The 14109-nt window shown below is 45.2% G+C and overlaps 2 protein-coding genes across 2 annotated transcripts; one reads left to right on the top strand and one right to left on the bottom strand.

Moving 5' to 3' along the window:
• Window positions 1–664: 664 nt before the first annotated feature.
• LOC124677549 (glutamate decarboxylase-like) lies at window positions 665–2590 on the top strand. The gene is made up of 6 exons (XM_047213531.1): window positions 665–774; window positions 864–1269; window positions 1354–1568; window positions 1646–1899; window positions 1997–2049; window positions 2141–2590. Exons 1-6 carry the CDS (start codon window positions 686–688, stop codon window positions 2588–2590), a joined length of 1467 nt encoding a protein of 488 aa, XP_047069487.1. The 5' UTR covers window positions 665–685.
• A 4834-nt stretch (window positions 2591–7424) lies between these two features.
• LOC124675701 (probable peroxygenase 4) lies at window positions 7425–13456 on the bottom strand. The gene is made up of 6 exons (XM_047211774.1): window positions 13312–13456; window positions 13085–13198; window positions 12490–12575; window positions 12308–12402; window positions 8105–8230; window positions 7425–7918 (listed from the first exon to the last, which is right to left on the bottom strand). Exons 1-6 carry the CDS (start codon window positions 13400–13402, stop codon window positions 7771–7773), a joined length of 660 nt encoding a protein of 219 aa, XP_047067730.1. The 5' UTR covers window positions 13403–13456; the 3' UTR covers window positions 7425–7770.
• Between the last annotated feature and the right edge of the window lie 653 nt (window positions 13457–14109).

Below are 14109 nucleotides of genomic sequence, written 5' to 3'. Positions count from 1 at the left end.
GAACTAATAGGTGATGTCATCAAATTTTAGTTGCAACTCATTTTGCAACTTATGACTGGCACTACTCAAGATGTAAATCGAACGGTGTAAGACTTAACTAAGCATGAAGTTAATTCTCAGCTAGGTAAGAAGTAGCGAATCCCATAATAATTATGTCTTATCATTGACACTCAGTGCAGGGCATATATATGGTTCCTTGTAGCTAGATCAGCTGTACATGGTGCGAAAACCAACTCAGTACTCTGCCCAGAGGAGTCCCAGTTCACCTGGAGCAGAAATTCAGAACTCAAACACAGAGAAACATCAAGCTAAAAAAAAAGTTTCAGACCGTCAAACACAAGCTGCGCTATGCAAAGGTGCACAACTGCTAGGAGCAGCAGATCGGGAGAGAGGATAGCAGTACCCGAGTCCAGCGGCGGAAGGCGTGCATGAGGCGCGACGTGCGAGCGGATGGCGTGGACGCGCCCTTTGTGACTTTGTCTCTCCAAGAACCGTGGCGTCTCCGATCCACCACTGCCCCCTCCCTCCCCTTCATAAAACAAGAGCCGCCGCTGCAACTCTGCTGCGTCGATCGACCTGTGAAACCCCACGCTGCTCGATCTCCATCTCATCTCGCAAGAACTAATTAGCCCGACGGCGTACCGATCGACCGGCGGTACCATCTAACCACCGGCCGCCGAGAGAAATGGCGTTGTCCAGGGCGACCACGAACCCCGGCGAGTCCCTCATCTCCTCCACCTTCGCGTCGCGCTACGTGCGCACCGCGCTACCCAGGTACAGTACAGATCGATCAGTGACTCGCGCTGGCTTTGATCGATCCGGGGTCCGAGGTATACTGATCGATGGAAGAGGGCGTGTGTTAGGTTCAAGATACCGGATCAGTCGATCCCCAAGGATGCGGCGTACCAGATCATCAACGACGAGCTGATGCTGGACGGGAACCCGCGGCTGAACCTGGCCTCCTTCGTCACCACCTGGATGGAGCCCGAGTGCGACAAGCTCATCCAGGCCTCCGTCAACAAGAACTACGTCGACATGGACGAGTACCCCGTCACCACCGAGCTCCAGAACCGCTGCGTCAACATGATCGCGCATCTCTTCAACGCGCCCATCGGCGACGACGAGACGGCCGTCGGGGTCGGCACCGTAGGCTCCTCCGAGGCCATCATGCTGGCCGGCCTGGCCTTCAAGCGCAAGTGGCAGAACAAGATGAAGGCCGAGGGCAAGCCCCACGACAAGCCCAACATCGTCACCGGCGCAAATGTTCAGGTAATTAATCCATCAACTGCACACATTTCATATTCACATTATTGCAGGTCAACCTGATGATCGATCCCCAAATTGCATGCGCAGGTGTGCTGGGAGAAATTCGCGCGTTACTTCGAGGTGGAGCTGAAGGAGGTGAAGCTCAGGGACGGGTACTACGTCATGGACCCGGAGAAGGCCGTGGAGCTGGTCGACGAGAACACCATCTGCGTAGCCGCCATCCTCGGCTCCACGCTCAACGGCGAGTTCGAGGACGTCAAGACGCTCAACGACCTCCTCGTCGCCAAGAACGCAGAGACAGGGTACGCCTAATTACCACAAACTGCACATTGGGTTGAGACTTGGCTGATCTACCGGTTGGTTTCGTCGATCGGATCAGGTGGGACACGCCCATCCACGTCGACGCGGCCAGTGGCGGGTTCATCGCGCCCTTCATCTACCCGGAGCTGGAGTGGGACTTCCGGCTGCCGCTCGTCAAGAGCATCAACGTCAGCGGCCACAAGTATGGCCTCGTCTACGCCGGCGTCGGCTGGGTGATATGGAGGAACAAGGAGGACCTCCCCGACGAGCTCATCTTTCACATCAACTACCTCGGCGCGGACCAGCCAACATTTACGCTCAACTTCTCCAAAGGTACGTATCGATCGCCGGCACATGTGCTTGATCCAATCGTTCAGGTTCGATGAGCAAGACTAAGTTTGTTCATCTGCGCGCTCTGTTTGATTGATAGGTGCCAGCCAGATCATTGCGCAGTATTATCAACTCATCCGTCTTGGTTTCGAGGTAACTAACACAACTCTGTCAATGTCTGATGCCGATCCTACTCTAAATACAGTATTTGCAATGTGTTATCACCCTGGCAAATGCAATGCAGGGCTACAAGGGCATCATGCAGAACTGCCGCGACAACGCCACGGTGCTCAGGGAGGGCGTCGCAAACATGGGCTACTTCGACCTGGTGTCCAAGGACTCGGGCGTGCCGCTCGTAGCCTTCTCCCTCAAGGACTCCTCCCGGTATACCGTGTTCGAGGTGGTTGAGAGCCTCCGCCGCTTCGGCTGGATCGTGCCGGCGTACACCATGCCCGCCGACGCCGAGCACATCGCCGTCATGCGCGTCGTCATCCGCGAGGATTTCAGCCGCAGCCTCGCCGAGCGCCTCATCGCCGACCTCAACAAGGTGATGGGAGAGATGGACGCTCACGCCGCCAAGAGAGGGCACGTCGCCGCCGAGCCGGTCAAGAAGACGGTGCATGAGATCGAAAAGGAGGTGGCCACTTACTGGCGGAGGCTCGTCGCCAAGAAGAAGAGCGGCCTCGTCTGCTGATCTCTGCGGACTGCGGGCGTACGTGCAGGAATAATTCTTGGCCCGACCCAGTTCTTCTTCAGCATGTGCTTGCTAGTTTCTTGTTCCTTTTCAGTTTTGACATTCCTTTCAATTGCCTGCTCAAATGCATTTTGGATGCCGGCAAGCTAGTCTTGTGTATATGTTGGTGGGCAGCTGATCTATGCTGCATGTAGGTCTTAACTTTTCGTTCAAAGGGAAAACAAGCCCCCGGCCTCTAGATCGAATTTTTCAGTCTCCAAATCACAGAGAAAGTGCTTATTAAACCTCAGGGATCACTTAAGCTAGGATGCCCTGACTATGCCATGTATCCTTACCCATGCACTATGCCAACAAGTTATTTCCTTTATAAAAATAAGTAAATAACATGAACAAACAAATTATCAACGCATGCAACACTAGATTTTTGGCCAAAGAATAGCTCATGCAGGGTCGAACTTCTCTTCCAGGTTGCTCTCGCGCGGGGAGACTCCGGAGATCCCAAACCCTAAAACCAAAAAGGCCAAGATCCACTCCACCCCTAGCTGTTGTCGCCGCCAACAATGGCGGTGGTGGCGGCGCCCGGCTGCCAAAGGAGGAGTGTCGCGCTAGTTCCCTGCACCTCCTCTACGCGTGACGATGCGGAGGTTCTGGGGGTTGGACATCGGGGCGACGGCCCTAGCAGGCCGAGGCGATGCCAGCTCGGCGGCAGGCGGCGCTCGTGGATGCCGAGCGATCTTCTCGGCCGCAAGGGCAGCGAGCAGAATGGTAGGGGCGTCTGGGATGCCTCGGCAAACTATGAGTCAGATTTGGAGGTCGGCGGCTCGATCTCCTCTCCTCTGCTCTCTCTCCACTAGGTCTGGGTAGGGTTGGCCCTCCCACCACCTGATATATGCCGGGTGGGGAGGTTTTGTGCGCATGGGAGCCATCCGACGGAGGATTCCGGGCGAAAGCCTTGGCTAGCCTTGGCCAGCCCAACGACGACAACGGGTCCGGGCGCTGCATCCCTCCTTGGAGGTGTCCGCGTGGTCTCCTTCAACTGGTTGTGTCTCAGGGTGAAAATTCTATGACCCTAGGCCGGACAGTGGCGGCGTGTCTGTGTTGCAAGCTTCCTGAAGCATCTGTCTTGGGACGAGGTGCTCCTGTGTCTGGTGAGTTTTTCCTATCTTGTTTGGCGGCGTGAGCACTTGTTTGGCGGCAGGAGCATTTGTAAGGCCATGGCTCCCGAGGCATTCTTTCGTGGTTGCTTGATGTTTGTACCCATGGTTGCGCGGCTTGCCGGCGGTGCGGCACCCTCGAGCGTGGGCAAGGGGATAGGGTTCCCCTCAGGGAGCCTGCGAGTCATGTGTGGCGCCAAGGCCCGGGTCTTCTTCCTGCAGATCCTTCCTTGTAGATCCTGGCGACGTACCTAGTCTCTGCAACTCCAAATCTTCCTTTTTTTGGAAGCAAGTGGCTTTCTTCGACTGGTCGGGTTCCTGGCGACCTTGCAGTTCGTCGATTTTTTTCAAAATGGGAGCATCGCCCCAGCATTTGCATCGAAATGATGAACATATCGTTTATGTGATCGCAATGTTTAAAATATTGTTTTTATAGCTCAAGGATCACTCAAGGCAGCAGCAAAAATCAGCCATCTAAACAAAGACCCAAAAAATGGCCTCTATGCATCTTGTATGGGTTTAAAATATTGCCAACCACCATGGTTTTAGATGGCTCCAACAACCGCCATCAGCCGATTGCAGCTAGTATTCATATGTCCCCACTGGTCCACATGAAAGAGGTAAGACCACATGGGGATTGATGAAGTCTCCCCGTGAATAACCTGCAAGAAATTTGGTTTTTGCACTCTATTAAACACAACATGGTTTTGGCAATTCCATATTGCTCAAACTAAAGCACAATCTTCCATGCGAATTCGAGCATTTGTTTTCTTATCAATCCCATTAAACTAATTTTGAAATATATTTGTTACATTAGCTGGAGGAGGGGATATTATAAGTAAAGTGAACTACTCTGAGGGGATATTATAAGTAAAGTGAACTACTCTCCAAACTAGACGGGCAAAAGGTCACAAAATAGATAGGTGGCCAGTAGTTTCCCGAAAAACACAAAACACACATTTAGTACACCCATTTCAACTCTTTTTGCAATGTTATCTTTAGTATAAGAAGCACTTTTCGAAAGAGGAACCACATAAAAATCGTTATTTTCAGCGGTACCTTAATTCTCCATGGATACTTTTTTAAGAGACCATATGCCCACTCATATAATTAGCATACATGGACTTGACAAAAAAAAAACAGTTGTAGTCAAGCGCCACTTAAAACTATCTAGTTCATCTGTAAGAGTTACTCCCATTAGTCTTCGTACAAGTCCTATCCAAGTTTTCCATTTATCATCTGTTGAAACACGTGTGAATTCTATACTCAACGGTATGTTACTTAAGACATCTCCAACTAAGACGTCTTTATGTCGATCTAATGATATTATGAGGGTTGGATATTGAGATGCTAATGTTGCATCACCAAGCCAAGTATGTTTCCAAAAATGAGTTCTCATGCCATTTCCCACAACTAAAGGTCCTCTGAAAGAAATCATTTTTAACCCCTATAAGCCCCTTCTGGAAGGGGGGATCTGTTAGTTTGGCTTGCACATGCCAGAGGAGTTTTGCCGTGTCGGTACTTATTGTGTAACAATTGTTGCCACAGTCCTTCCTAAAAAAAGAAGTTTAAATAGCCACTTGCTAAGTAAACATCTATTTTTTTATCAAGTGCCTCGATACCTACACCCCCTTGGTCCTTTGGCTGACAAATAATGTTCCACTTCGTTAGTCTATACTTCCTTTTCAGATCATCATTTTGAAGAAGAAGCGTGACCTATAGAAATCCAATGTTTTCCTTACCCCTTTGAGTATCTCAAAGAAAGACAATAGAAACATTAGCAGGCTAGTTAGAACATAATTTATTAAGATAAGATTGTCTCCGTATGAGATCATTTTGGCCTAACCATGATGCAAGTTTTCATTCAAAACAATCCTCCATTGACTTCCATTCTTTATTAAGCACTTTGCTATAATGAATAGGGATGCCTAAATATTTAAAAGTTGAAGCTCCAACTTCGCTCCCATAGATGCTTCTGTAATCATTATCTACCTCCTTAGCCTTACAAAAATAAAAATAAAAACTCGTTCTTGTGAAAATTTATTTTTAAACCAAATAGTTGTTCAAAAAAGCATAAACTCCATTTCATGTTTACGGCCACTAAGTCATGTTCCATAAACAAGATAGTGTCATGCATTCGCATATTACAGAATAGAAATGCCACCGTCAACTAGCTAGGTGGGGTACTAAACCACCAACCTGACCATCTTCATTTGCCCTTGCAATAAGGATAGCCAGAGCGATGATATTGAACAAAATCGAAGACATGCGATCCCCTTGCCGAAGAACCTTCAACGTTTGAAAATATGTTCAATATTATCGTTAGCTTTAATAGCTACGCTCCCACCCTGAACAAACCTAGCTACCCATTGACACCACTAAGGTGGGAATCCCTTCGTATGCAAGGCTTGTTGAAGGAAAGATCATTTAACTTTATCATATACCTTTTCAAAATCAATTTTAAAAAAGGACCCCATCCATTTTCTACTGATGAATTTCATGGATAGTTTCGCAGAGAATAACTGTGCCCTCTTGGATATTTCTCCTGGTATGGAAGTTGATTGAGTAGGTCACAATACTTCATGCGCAATCACGATTACTTTATTAGTTCCAATTTTAGAGAAAATTTTGAAACTAACATTCAGTAGACAAATGGGCCTATATTTCTCAATTCTACTCGCATCTTCCTTCGTATGTAATATAATTTTATAACACCAAAATTCAATTTATATAATGGCAGCTCCCTATTTTGCAACTGCATGAACAGTGCCATCGTATCATTTTTAATAATATCTCAAAACTTTTGGTAAAACTTCGCAGGAAAACCATCTGGCTGTGGAGATTTATTGTGTGCCATTTGAGAGATCGCTTCAAACACCTCATCTTTTGTAAAAGGTGACGTGAGAATTAACCTCTCCTCCTCGTCAGTTGAGTTGTGAGCTATCATGAGTGACTTCTTCTGGTACCAGCGCACCAAATAATTGCTTTTGCAGTTATGAAAACTTTGAGGTTCTCTTGACCTACTATAATCCGCTTGTGTTGTTCAAGCTGAGTTTTTTCTTTCGATGCTTTCCATTAGTAATAAGGTGAAAATATTTCATATTATTTTCCACTTTCTTGCAGGTCGGCGATAGTTGATGCCTGGCAGCACTTCTGCTCTTAGGGTTGTTTGTAGGAGCTGGGCCTCCCTGAGCAAGTTTGACCCTCGCTGGTGTTTGTGCTAGATGTGTTTGCTCATCTATGTTGCTCTTAGGGTGTTGTCTATAATGTTTGTGCTTGCTTTCTTTGTAAGCTGTATTTCAGTACCCTTGTACTCGTGCCATGTACTCGTGTCGTGTATGGTTTAATTATTAATTTTAAGCTTGGCTTCACAATCTGATGTTTCAACAGCTCGTGCCGTCGTACGCGCTACCACAACATCAAGTATCCAAAGACAAACCAATGCGTTAAACATAACAGATACCAGTAAAAGCAAATTTTCTTTATGTTTAAAACCAGGTGTTTTACATAAAGTGAAACGCTAACAGTAATGGTACGTCAATACACTCTGTCATTGCAAATGGAATGGTAAATACGTACCGATTTTGTTTTGTTCATGAAGGTATCGGCCGAGATCAGCATGCTCTGATACCAATGGACAGTTCTGAACCTGCACAACACACACACACAAACACTGCGAATTTTGTGCTGCCAAATCGTACAGCTTTTCTCTACCTTTTTCATTGCTTAAAGGGAAATTGTCTAAGCCAAACCGTGCCCACGATCAAGTTGTAAATTGTAATCCTGCAGACCCATGGATTCCATCTTGGAGGTGTACTAGGATAGTAGGATGTGGTCGAGTTCTCGCTCTAGCTCTGACCAGACGCGCAAGACCCGCACAAACCGCGAGTTCAAGCTCTACTGAATTCAGATTTAAATGAAAGCAGGAAAGATACATGTGGCAGCTAGATTACTAGACTAGCCACCAGTTTTTCACTATGGGCAATCAAATGCACTTCGAATAAGGTGCATAATTGCTAGAGTCCATCACATATCACTTTGAAAAGGCTTCCTCTTCTCCGCCAACTTGGTGAACACGCTTCCATCGTAAATACCTCTGATTTTGTCCTTGTGAAGAAACCCAAGCCAATCGCTTGCAAGCGTGTATATTAGACCCCATTCTACCTGGGGTGCCCTGCAGAATACAAGAAATTGCAGACTTAGACATCTTCAGAACCCTAAATCATCATTATCCAGGTCAAAAAATAAATCATCATTCTACCCTTTTACAAATTTGTTGATGTTATTAAATTTAAAATAGAACCTATAATTGCTTCAGCAATGCAATATTCATCAGTAATTTGAGTTGACAAAAAATTACACTGATGACGGGTCTAGTGGATCTAGATTGTCCGCAAGCATGAACTCCATCTCCGCGTATGTCAACGCATCTCGTCGGATTTTTGCATACTTTTTGAATATTCCCTCAAACTCTTCAGGAACAAACCTACAGATTGTCAAGTTCAGAATACATGTGACTTTGAACCAAGTTAAGAATATGCAGAAAAAGCTAGTGCATCTCACTAGAGCTAGTAACAAAATATCCCAAAAAAGAAAGTATATCATAGCACAAAACGATCAAAGATAACCCTTGTATATCTATGTAAGGAAATATAGCAGGCTTCTTCTTATATTCTGCGTGGCTACATATGGTGGATACTATCTTTGGTTCATAATATATGTGGTTCAAGACGTCAATGCAGTCCCTAAAGCAACACTTTGACCCTCATTCTTTTTAACAAATCTGTTTGCTTCACGATAAAATAACTTTATTACAAAAGTATTTTCAATGACTAATATTGTAATACTAATTTAATATTATCAATGTTGAGTGATGGTTAAACATATAAATATTGACTGCCACAAACTCTAAAAATCTTCTTATACCAAGAATCAGAGTGAGTGTATAAAACGTGACACATTGTACATCACTAAATGCTATGGTGGGGATGCACCTGCTGTATGTAGGTACCCCCACCTAGAATCACAATAACAATGGTCATAATAAATGCAATACATTTGATTAAATTTGGTTTATAAGATGATGGACTGTCTGCAAAAATTCAACTTTGAACTCAAAATAAATTAAAAGAAACAAATAGACTTCAAGTTTTAGAATTCATTTAGTTTTCAGCATGTTAAGCTTGCGTTTACTTTATATGCACTACAGGAATGGACGCATACGCCGACGGCCAGCTGCCCTCGGTGTAGCCACGTCTGGCCCTCGGCGTAGGCTACGCCGACGGCAGCCCTCGGCGTATGGCGTCGTCGTTTAGGTCCCTCGGCATAGACAATATTGCCGTCGGCGTTTCCCGGTCCTCGGCGTAGCATGATATGCCGACGGCAAAACCGTCGGCACACAAATTTTACAAATTTGAATTTTCTTTTTTTCAAAAAAAAGTTCAAAAACAAAATTCGGAAAAAAATAAAAAAAATGTATATGCCGACGGCAAAGCCCTAGGCATAGAGTTTTAAATTTTTTAAATTTTTAATTTTTTTACACCATATTTTTTCTTTTTTTTTACTTGTTTATCTTTCACCCATACACTTTTAACTCTAAGTACACTTAATCTTAGGTCAAATTACAATCATGCCTAAACTTCCCAGTCGGTCACCCATCCGCACACTACTCCAACCTCAACACGCTTAACTTCTTGGTTCCATTCGGATGAGCTTCCCTTAAAGAATTGACTCCTTGCTGATAATAATAGCCTATCAACCCTATTAACCCTTGGACCGTGATGTCACAACTCATTCTTTTTGAATTCCAAACAATTACTTAAGTAAACAATAATGAATATATAAGTAACAATGATTAATAATATTGAATTTAAATAACAATAAAATGATTTTATTTTTTGGTCTTTTTCTATTTAATATGGAACAATTAATATCTTTAAATCGGAAAATCGATATTCCACAAATAATATGTCTAAATCGATCAGAAAAATGAGAGGAATCTAAATATAACATCCATATCATCATTTCAACCTAAAAATCAGAGGAATCCAAATATGACACCCAATTTGCCATGTGGCCAAAACGGCCCCCTCGGGAGATGCGAAATGGCCGTATCGGGCGGGTTGGTGCACCGTTCGCCAATACGCTAAACGGACAAAAATTAGCAGATAAAGTGATGTGTTATAGACCTAAAAACATTTTTTGCGGAATTTATTGAGCGATGGAAAGTGTGCCCCTAGTTCAAATTCGGTCAGTTTCCAGCGGATTCGGCGGGACACCACAGGAAGCCGCATGGATTCCCAGATAGCTAGCGCGTACATATGGCATGTGATATATGGTGCGGAGGCGGTGTCCTACCACTAGGCGGAGGTCTAGTGTAATGCTAAAATGCGTCCCATGTAGCTGCTTCACAAAAAAAAACCGTTTTAGCACCCCGAAAATGAAAAAACCATCACCCATGGGTCGGATTGGAAATCCGCTCCCGGGGCCTTGCTTCCCATCCCAGGGACCACGCACGTGCCAAATATGGCCTCGTTCCGACAAACTATGTGGTGTCACGGGTCGTTTCCTACTCATTTGCCCTAAAAGCCATAGAACTCCGGACGTGATAGCCCTGTTTGTGAAGGGTTTTTCCAAAATAATTGCCGTATCCTAATTCCGACTTTTGGAGTGGTTACTAGGACACATAAAATGACGCCATGCGGCTCCGCGGGATTTTCTGACTTCGTTTAAATTGCCATTTGACCAAAACGGGCCCCCATGGAGATGCGGTATGGTCGTACCGGGCGCGCTGGTGCCCCCGTTTACCATCGCGCTAAACGGAAAAAAATTCACACATAAAGTGATATGTCCTAGAACTAAAAACATTTTTCCCAGAATTTATTGAGCGATTGAAAGTGTACCCCTAGTTCAAATCATGTCACTTTCCAGCGGATTCGGCGGGACACCGCAGGAAGCCGCATGAATTCCCAGATAGCTAGCGCGTACATATGTCATGTGATATATGGTGCGGAGGCGGTGTCCTACCACTACCCGGAGGTCTCGCGTAATACTAAAATGCATCCCATGTAGCTGCTTCACAAAAAAAAACCCGTTTTGGCACCCCGAAAATGAAAAAACCATCACCCATGGGTCGGATTGGAAATCCGCTCCCGGGGCCTTGCTTCCCATCCCAGGGACCACGCACGTGTCAAATATGGCCTCGTTCCGACAAACTATGTGGTGTCACGGGCCGTTTCCTACTCATTTGCCCTAAAAGCCATAGAACTCCGGACGTGATAGCCATGTTTGTGAAGGGTTTTCCAAAATAATTGCCGTATCCTAATTCCGACTTTTGGAGTGGTTACTAGGACACATAAAATAACGCCATGCGGCTCCGCGGGATTTTCTGACTTCGTTTAAATTGCCATTTGACCAAAACGGGCCCCCACGGAGATGCGGTATGGCCGTACCGGGCGCGCTGGTGCCCCCGTTTACCATCGCGCTAAACGGAAAAAAATTCACACATAAAGTGATATGTCCTAGAACTAAAAACATTTTTTCCGGAATTTATTGAGCGACGGAAAGTGTACCCCTAGTTCAAATCATGTCACTTTCCAGCGGATTCGGCGGGACACCGCAGGAAGCCGCATGAATTCCCAGATAGCTAGCGCGTACATATGCCATGTGATATATGGTGCGGAGGCGGTGTCCTACCACTACGCGGAGGTCTCGCGTAATACTAAAATGCGTCCCATGTAGCTGCTTCACAAAAAAAACCTGTTTTGGCACCCCGAAAATGAAAAAACCATCACCCATGGGTCGGATTGGAAATCCGCTCCCGGTGCCTTGCTTCCCATCCCAGGGACCACGCACGTGCGAAATATGGCCTCGTTCCCACAAACTATGTGGTGTCACGAGCCGTTTCCTACTCATTTGCCCTAAAAGCCATAGAACTCCGGACGTGATAGCCCTGTTTGTGAAGGGTTTTCCAAAATAATTGGTGTATCCCAATTCCATATTTTGGATTGGTTACTAAGACACATAAAATGATGTCATGCGGCTCCGCGAGATTTTTTGACTTCATTTTAATTGCCATCTGGCTAAAACAGGAACCTGAGGACATATAAGAAAGTGATTGAATTGTTTCTATATTAACATGGTACTGTACATGATTCAAATATGCATGATTTTGACATGAATGGATAGATGATGTTTTTATGAACATTTTGATACCTCATACGAGCATTTTTCTGACATCATATAAATTAGTTATGATTTTTACAAAATTAGACAAATTTGAAAAATGGCTACGCCGAGGGTGGCCGTCGGCGTAGCCCTGTCTACGCCTAGGGCCAAAGATATGCCGAGGGCTGCCCTCGGCGTAGACCTCGCTACGCCGACGGCCGCGCTACGTCGAGGGTCGGATGAGGAGGCTGGCCAGGCCAGGCCATACGCCGAGGGCCCCGACTTTTGGCCGTCGGCGTATAAAAGGCCCTCGGCGTATCGCGCCATTCCTGTAGTGATGAATTCTGAGTCCAAACATGCATTTCGAGTAAAAGTAGGTTATTTCAATTACTCCTACCTTCCTTTTGCATCATATACACCTGTATCACCTCCATGGATAGCTTTGTGGATATACTCTACATATATGTTTATGTAGGGAAGTGGTGCACCGGCCTAAGTTGAATACAAAATTATAAGATTGGAGTTAGTTATCTCCATGACCACACCACATGTTTCTGTTATGTATGAGAGAAAGGGTACCGGGGTCGTTTTAAAAGCAAGAGCAGTGTGGATGGTCGTCGCGGCAGCTGTAGAGAATGCAATCTCGCAACCGATTGCAACGAACCCTGCAATCCCAATTCCCAAGTATATCTTTTACATATCTATGAAAATAAAAACTGTTTTTCTGAAGGACTCAATGTGAAAATGTCAACAAGCTTATCACTTGTTGCTACTATAAAAGCATTTAAAAACTTGTCATGTGTGGGATTTTGGCACTTGTTTACGATAGCCTAATAGTTACATCAACAAATTATAGTTACCTAACATATTGATTGATATTGTGCTAAAAGGAAAAAAGGATAACGTTTACCTTAATTCCAAAGTTTAATATACAACCAATATGCATAAGTCTCAGACACATGTAGGAAATCAAATTAATCACTATAGCAACAATTTTAGTATTGTATTTCACATGCACTTTTAAGATTATATTCTCTATTTACAACCGAAACATCCGCTTGAGCTTATCTATTGCTCATCAAAACGGAGATACACTATTTGGAAAAATAGTGCAAATGCATGAGATTCTACTCAGGCAACAAGATTGCCTAATTTGTTGAGTAAAGGTAGTCACCTTCGAAGGTTTCCGCAGGAGTAATGATGCCGTCCTTGTTGCGGTCGAAAAAGGAGACATGCTCCTGGAGTGCCGTCATGTTCGCAGGATCAAATTTTGCCACGGCATGCCCCCCTTGCAAAGATAAAAATGAAAGTTTTCCATCAGAGTCCGGAAGTTCTCATGGTTATATATGTATATATACTGGAAGAAATAAGTCTTTAACTGCAGGTACACTGCGAACTTACAGTTAGAGCTAAAGATCGTGAGAAGCAGAAGAGCAGAGACCGATGGCAGCTGCAGAGAAGCTGGTACGGACGATCGTCGCCCACCGGCCATAGCCTCGTCCTGCGCTGCACCCAGGAATGCGTCTGCGGCCGTGTGTGACTGTGAGTGTGCGATTCTGGAGGAGCATCGCATGGTCCTGTTTAAATAGAGCTGGAAAGAGCTACATGCGAAAAATGGGGTGTGTAACACGCGCAGAAACAGCTAAAGGAGGGCCCCAAGGCCCAAGAAAATCTTAATGAGAGCTTGTCGAGCACTACAGTGTGAATTGCCATGACCGTCGGTACTGATGCAGACTGCTTACACTAGGCCCCAAATTGCACCTTGGAATTCAGGCCCGTGGGCTAAAAATCCATACGAACACGACGTCCTGTGTTCCTGTCTCTGCACCGGATGCTCGTCCCTATTTTTTTCTGAAACGGGGAAGATGCTATCTCGTTGTATGTTGCAACTTTGAGAAAAGAATTTGCAACGATGCGTAGACAGAGAGCAGACTGAAGCCACATGTTTTGGTTAGATCTCTGGTGTGGTGGTCCTTGCTGTTGCTTGGCAGAAACTAAGCTACATTCCAACAGGAGCCAGTGTTGAAAAATAAGAGAAACCCCCAAGATAAAATTAGCAGAAACTGTAAGTGTTATCATCCTTTTGGAAATCTGCTAATTGTCTTAGCTGCTATGTTTCTAAAATCTCTAACTGCTGCCTAACAAAATAGGAGGTATTGTACACTTGAAACTGTAAACGAATGGGCAGTAAGAAAACAT

This window comes from Lolium rigidum, chromosome 7 (genome assembly GCF_022539505.1).
Source record: "Lolium rigidum isolate FL_2022 chromosome 7, APGP_CSIRO_Lrig_0.1, whole genome shotgun sequence".
Taxonomy (NCBI): domain Eukaryota; kingdom Viridiplantae; phylum Streptophyta; class Magnoliopsida; order Poales; family Poaceae; genus Lolium; species Lolium rigidum.
Note: the sequence above shows the minus strand (reverse complement) of the source record. Positions and strands in the feature narration are given on the sequence as shown.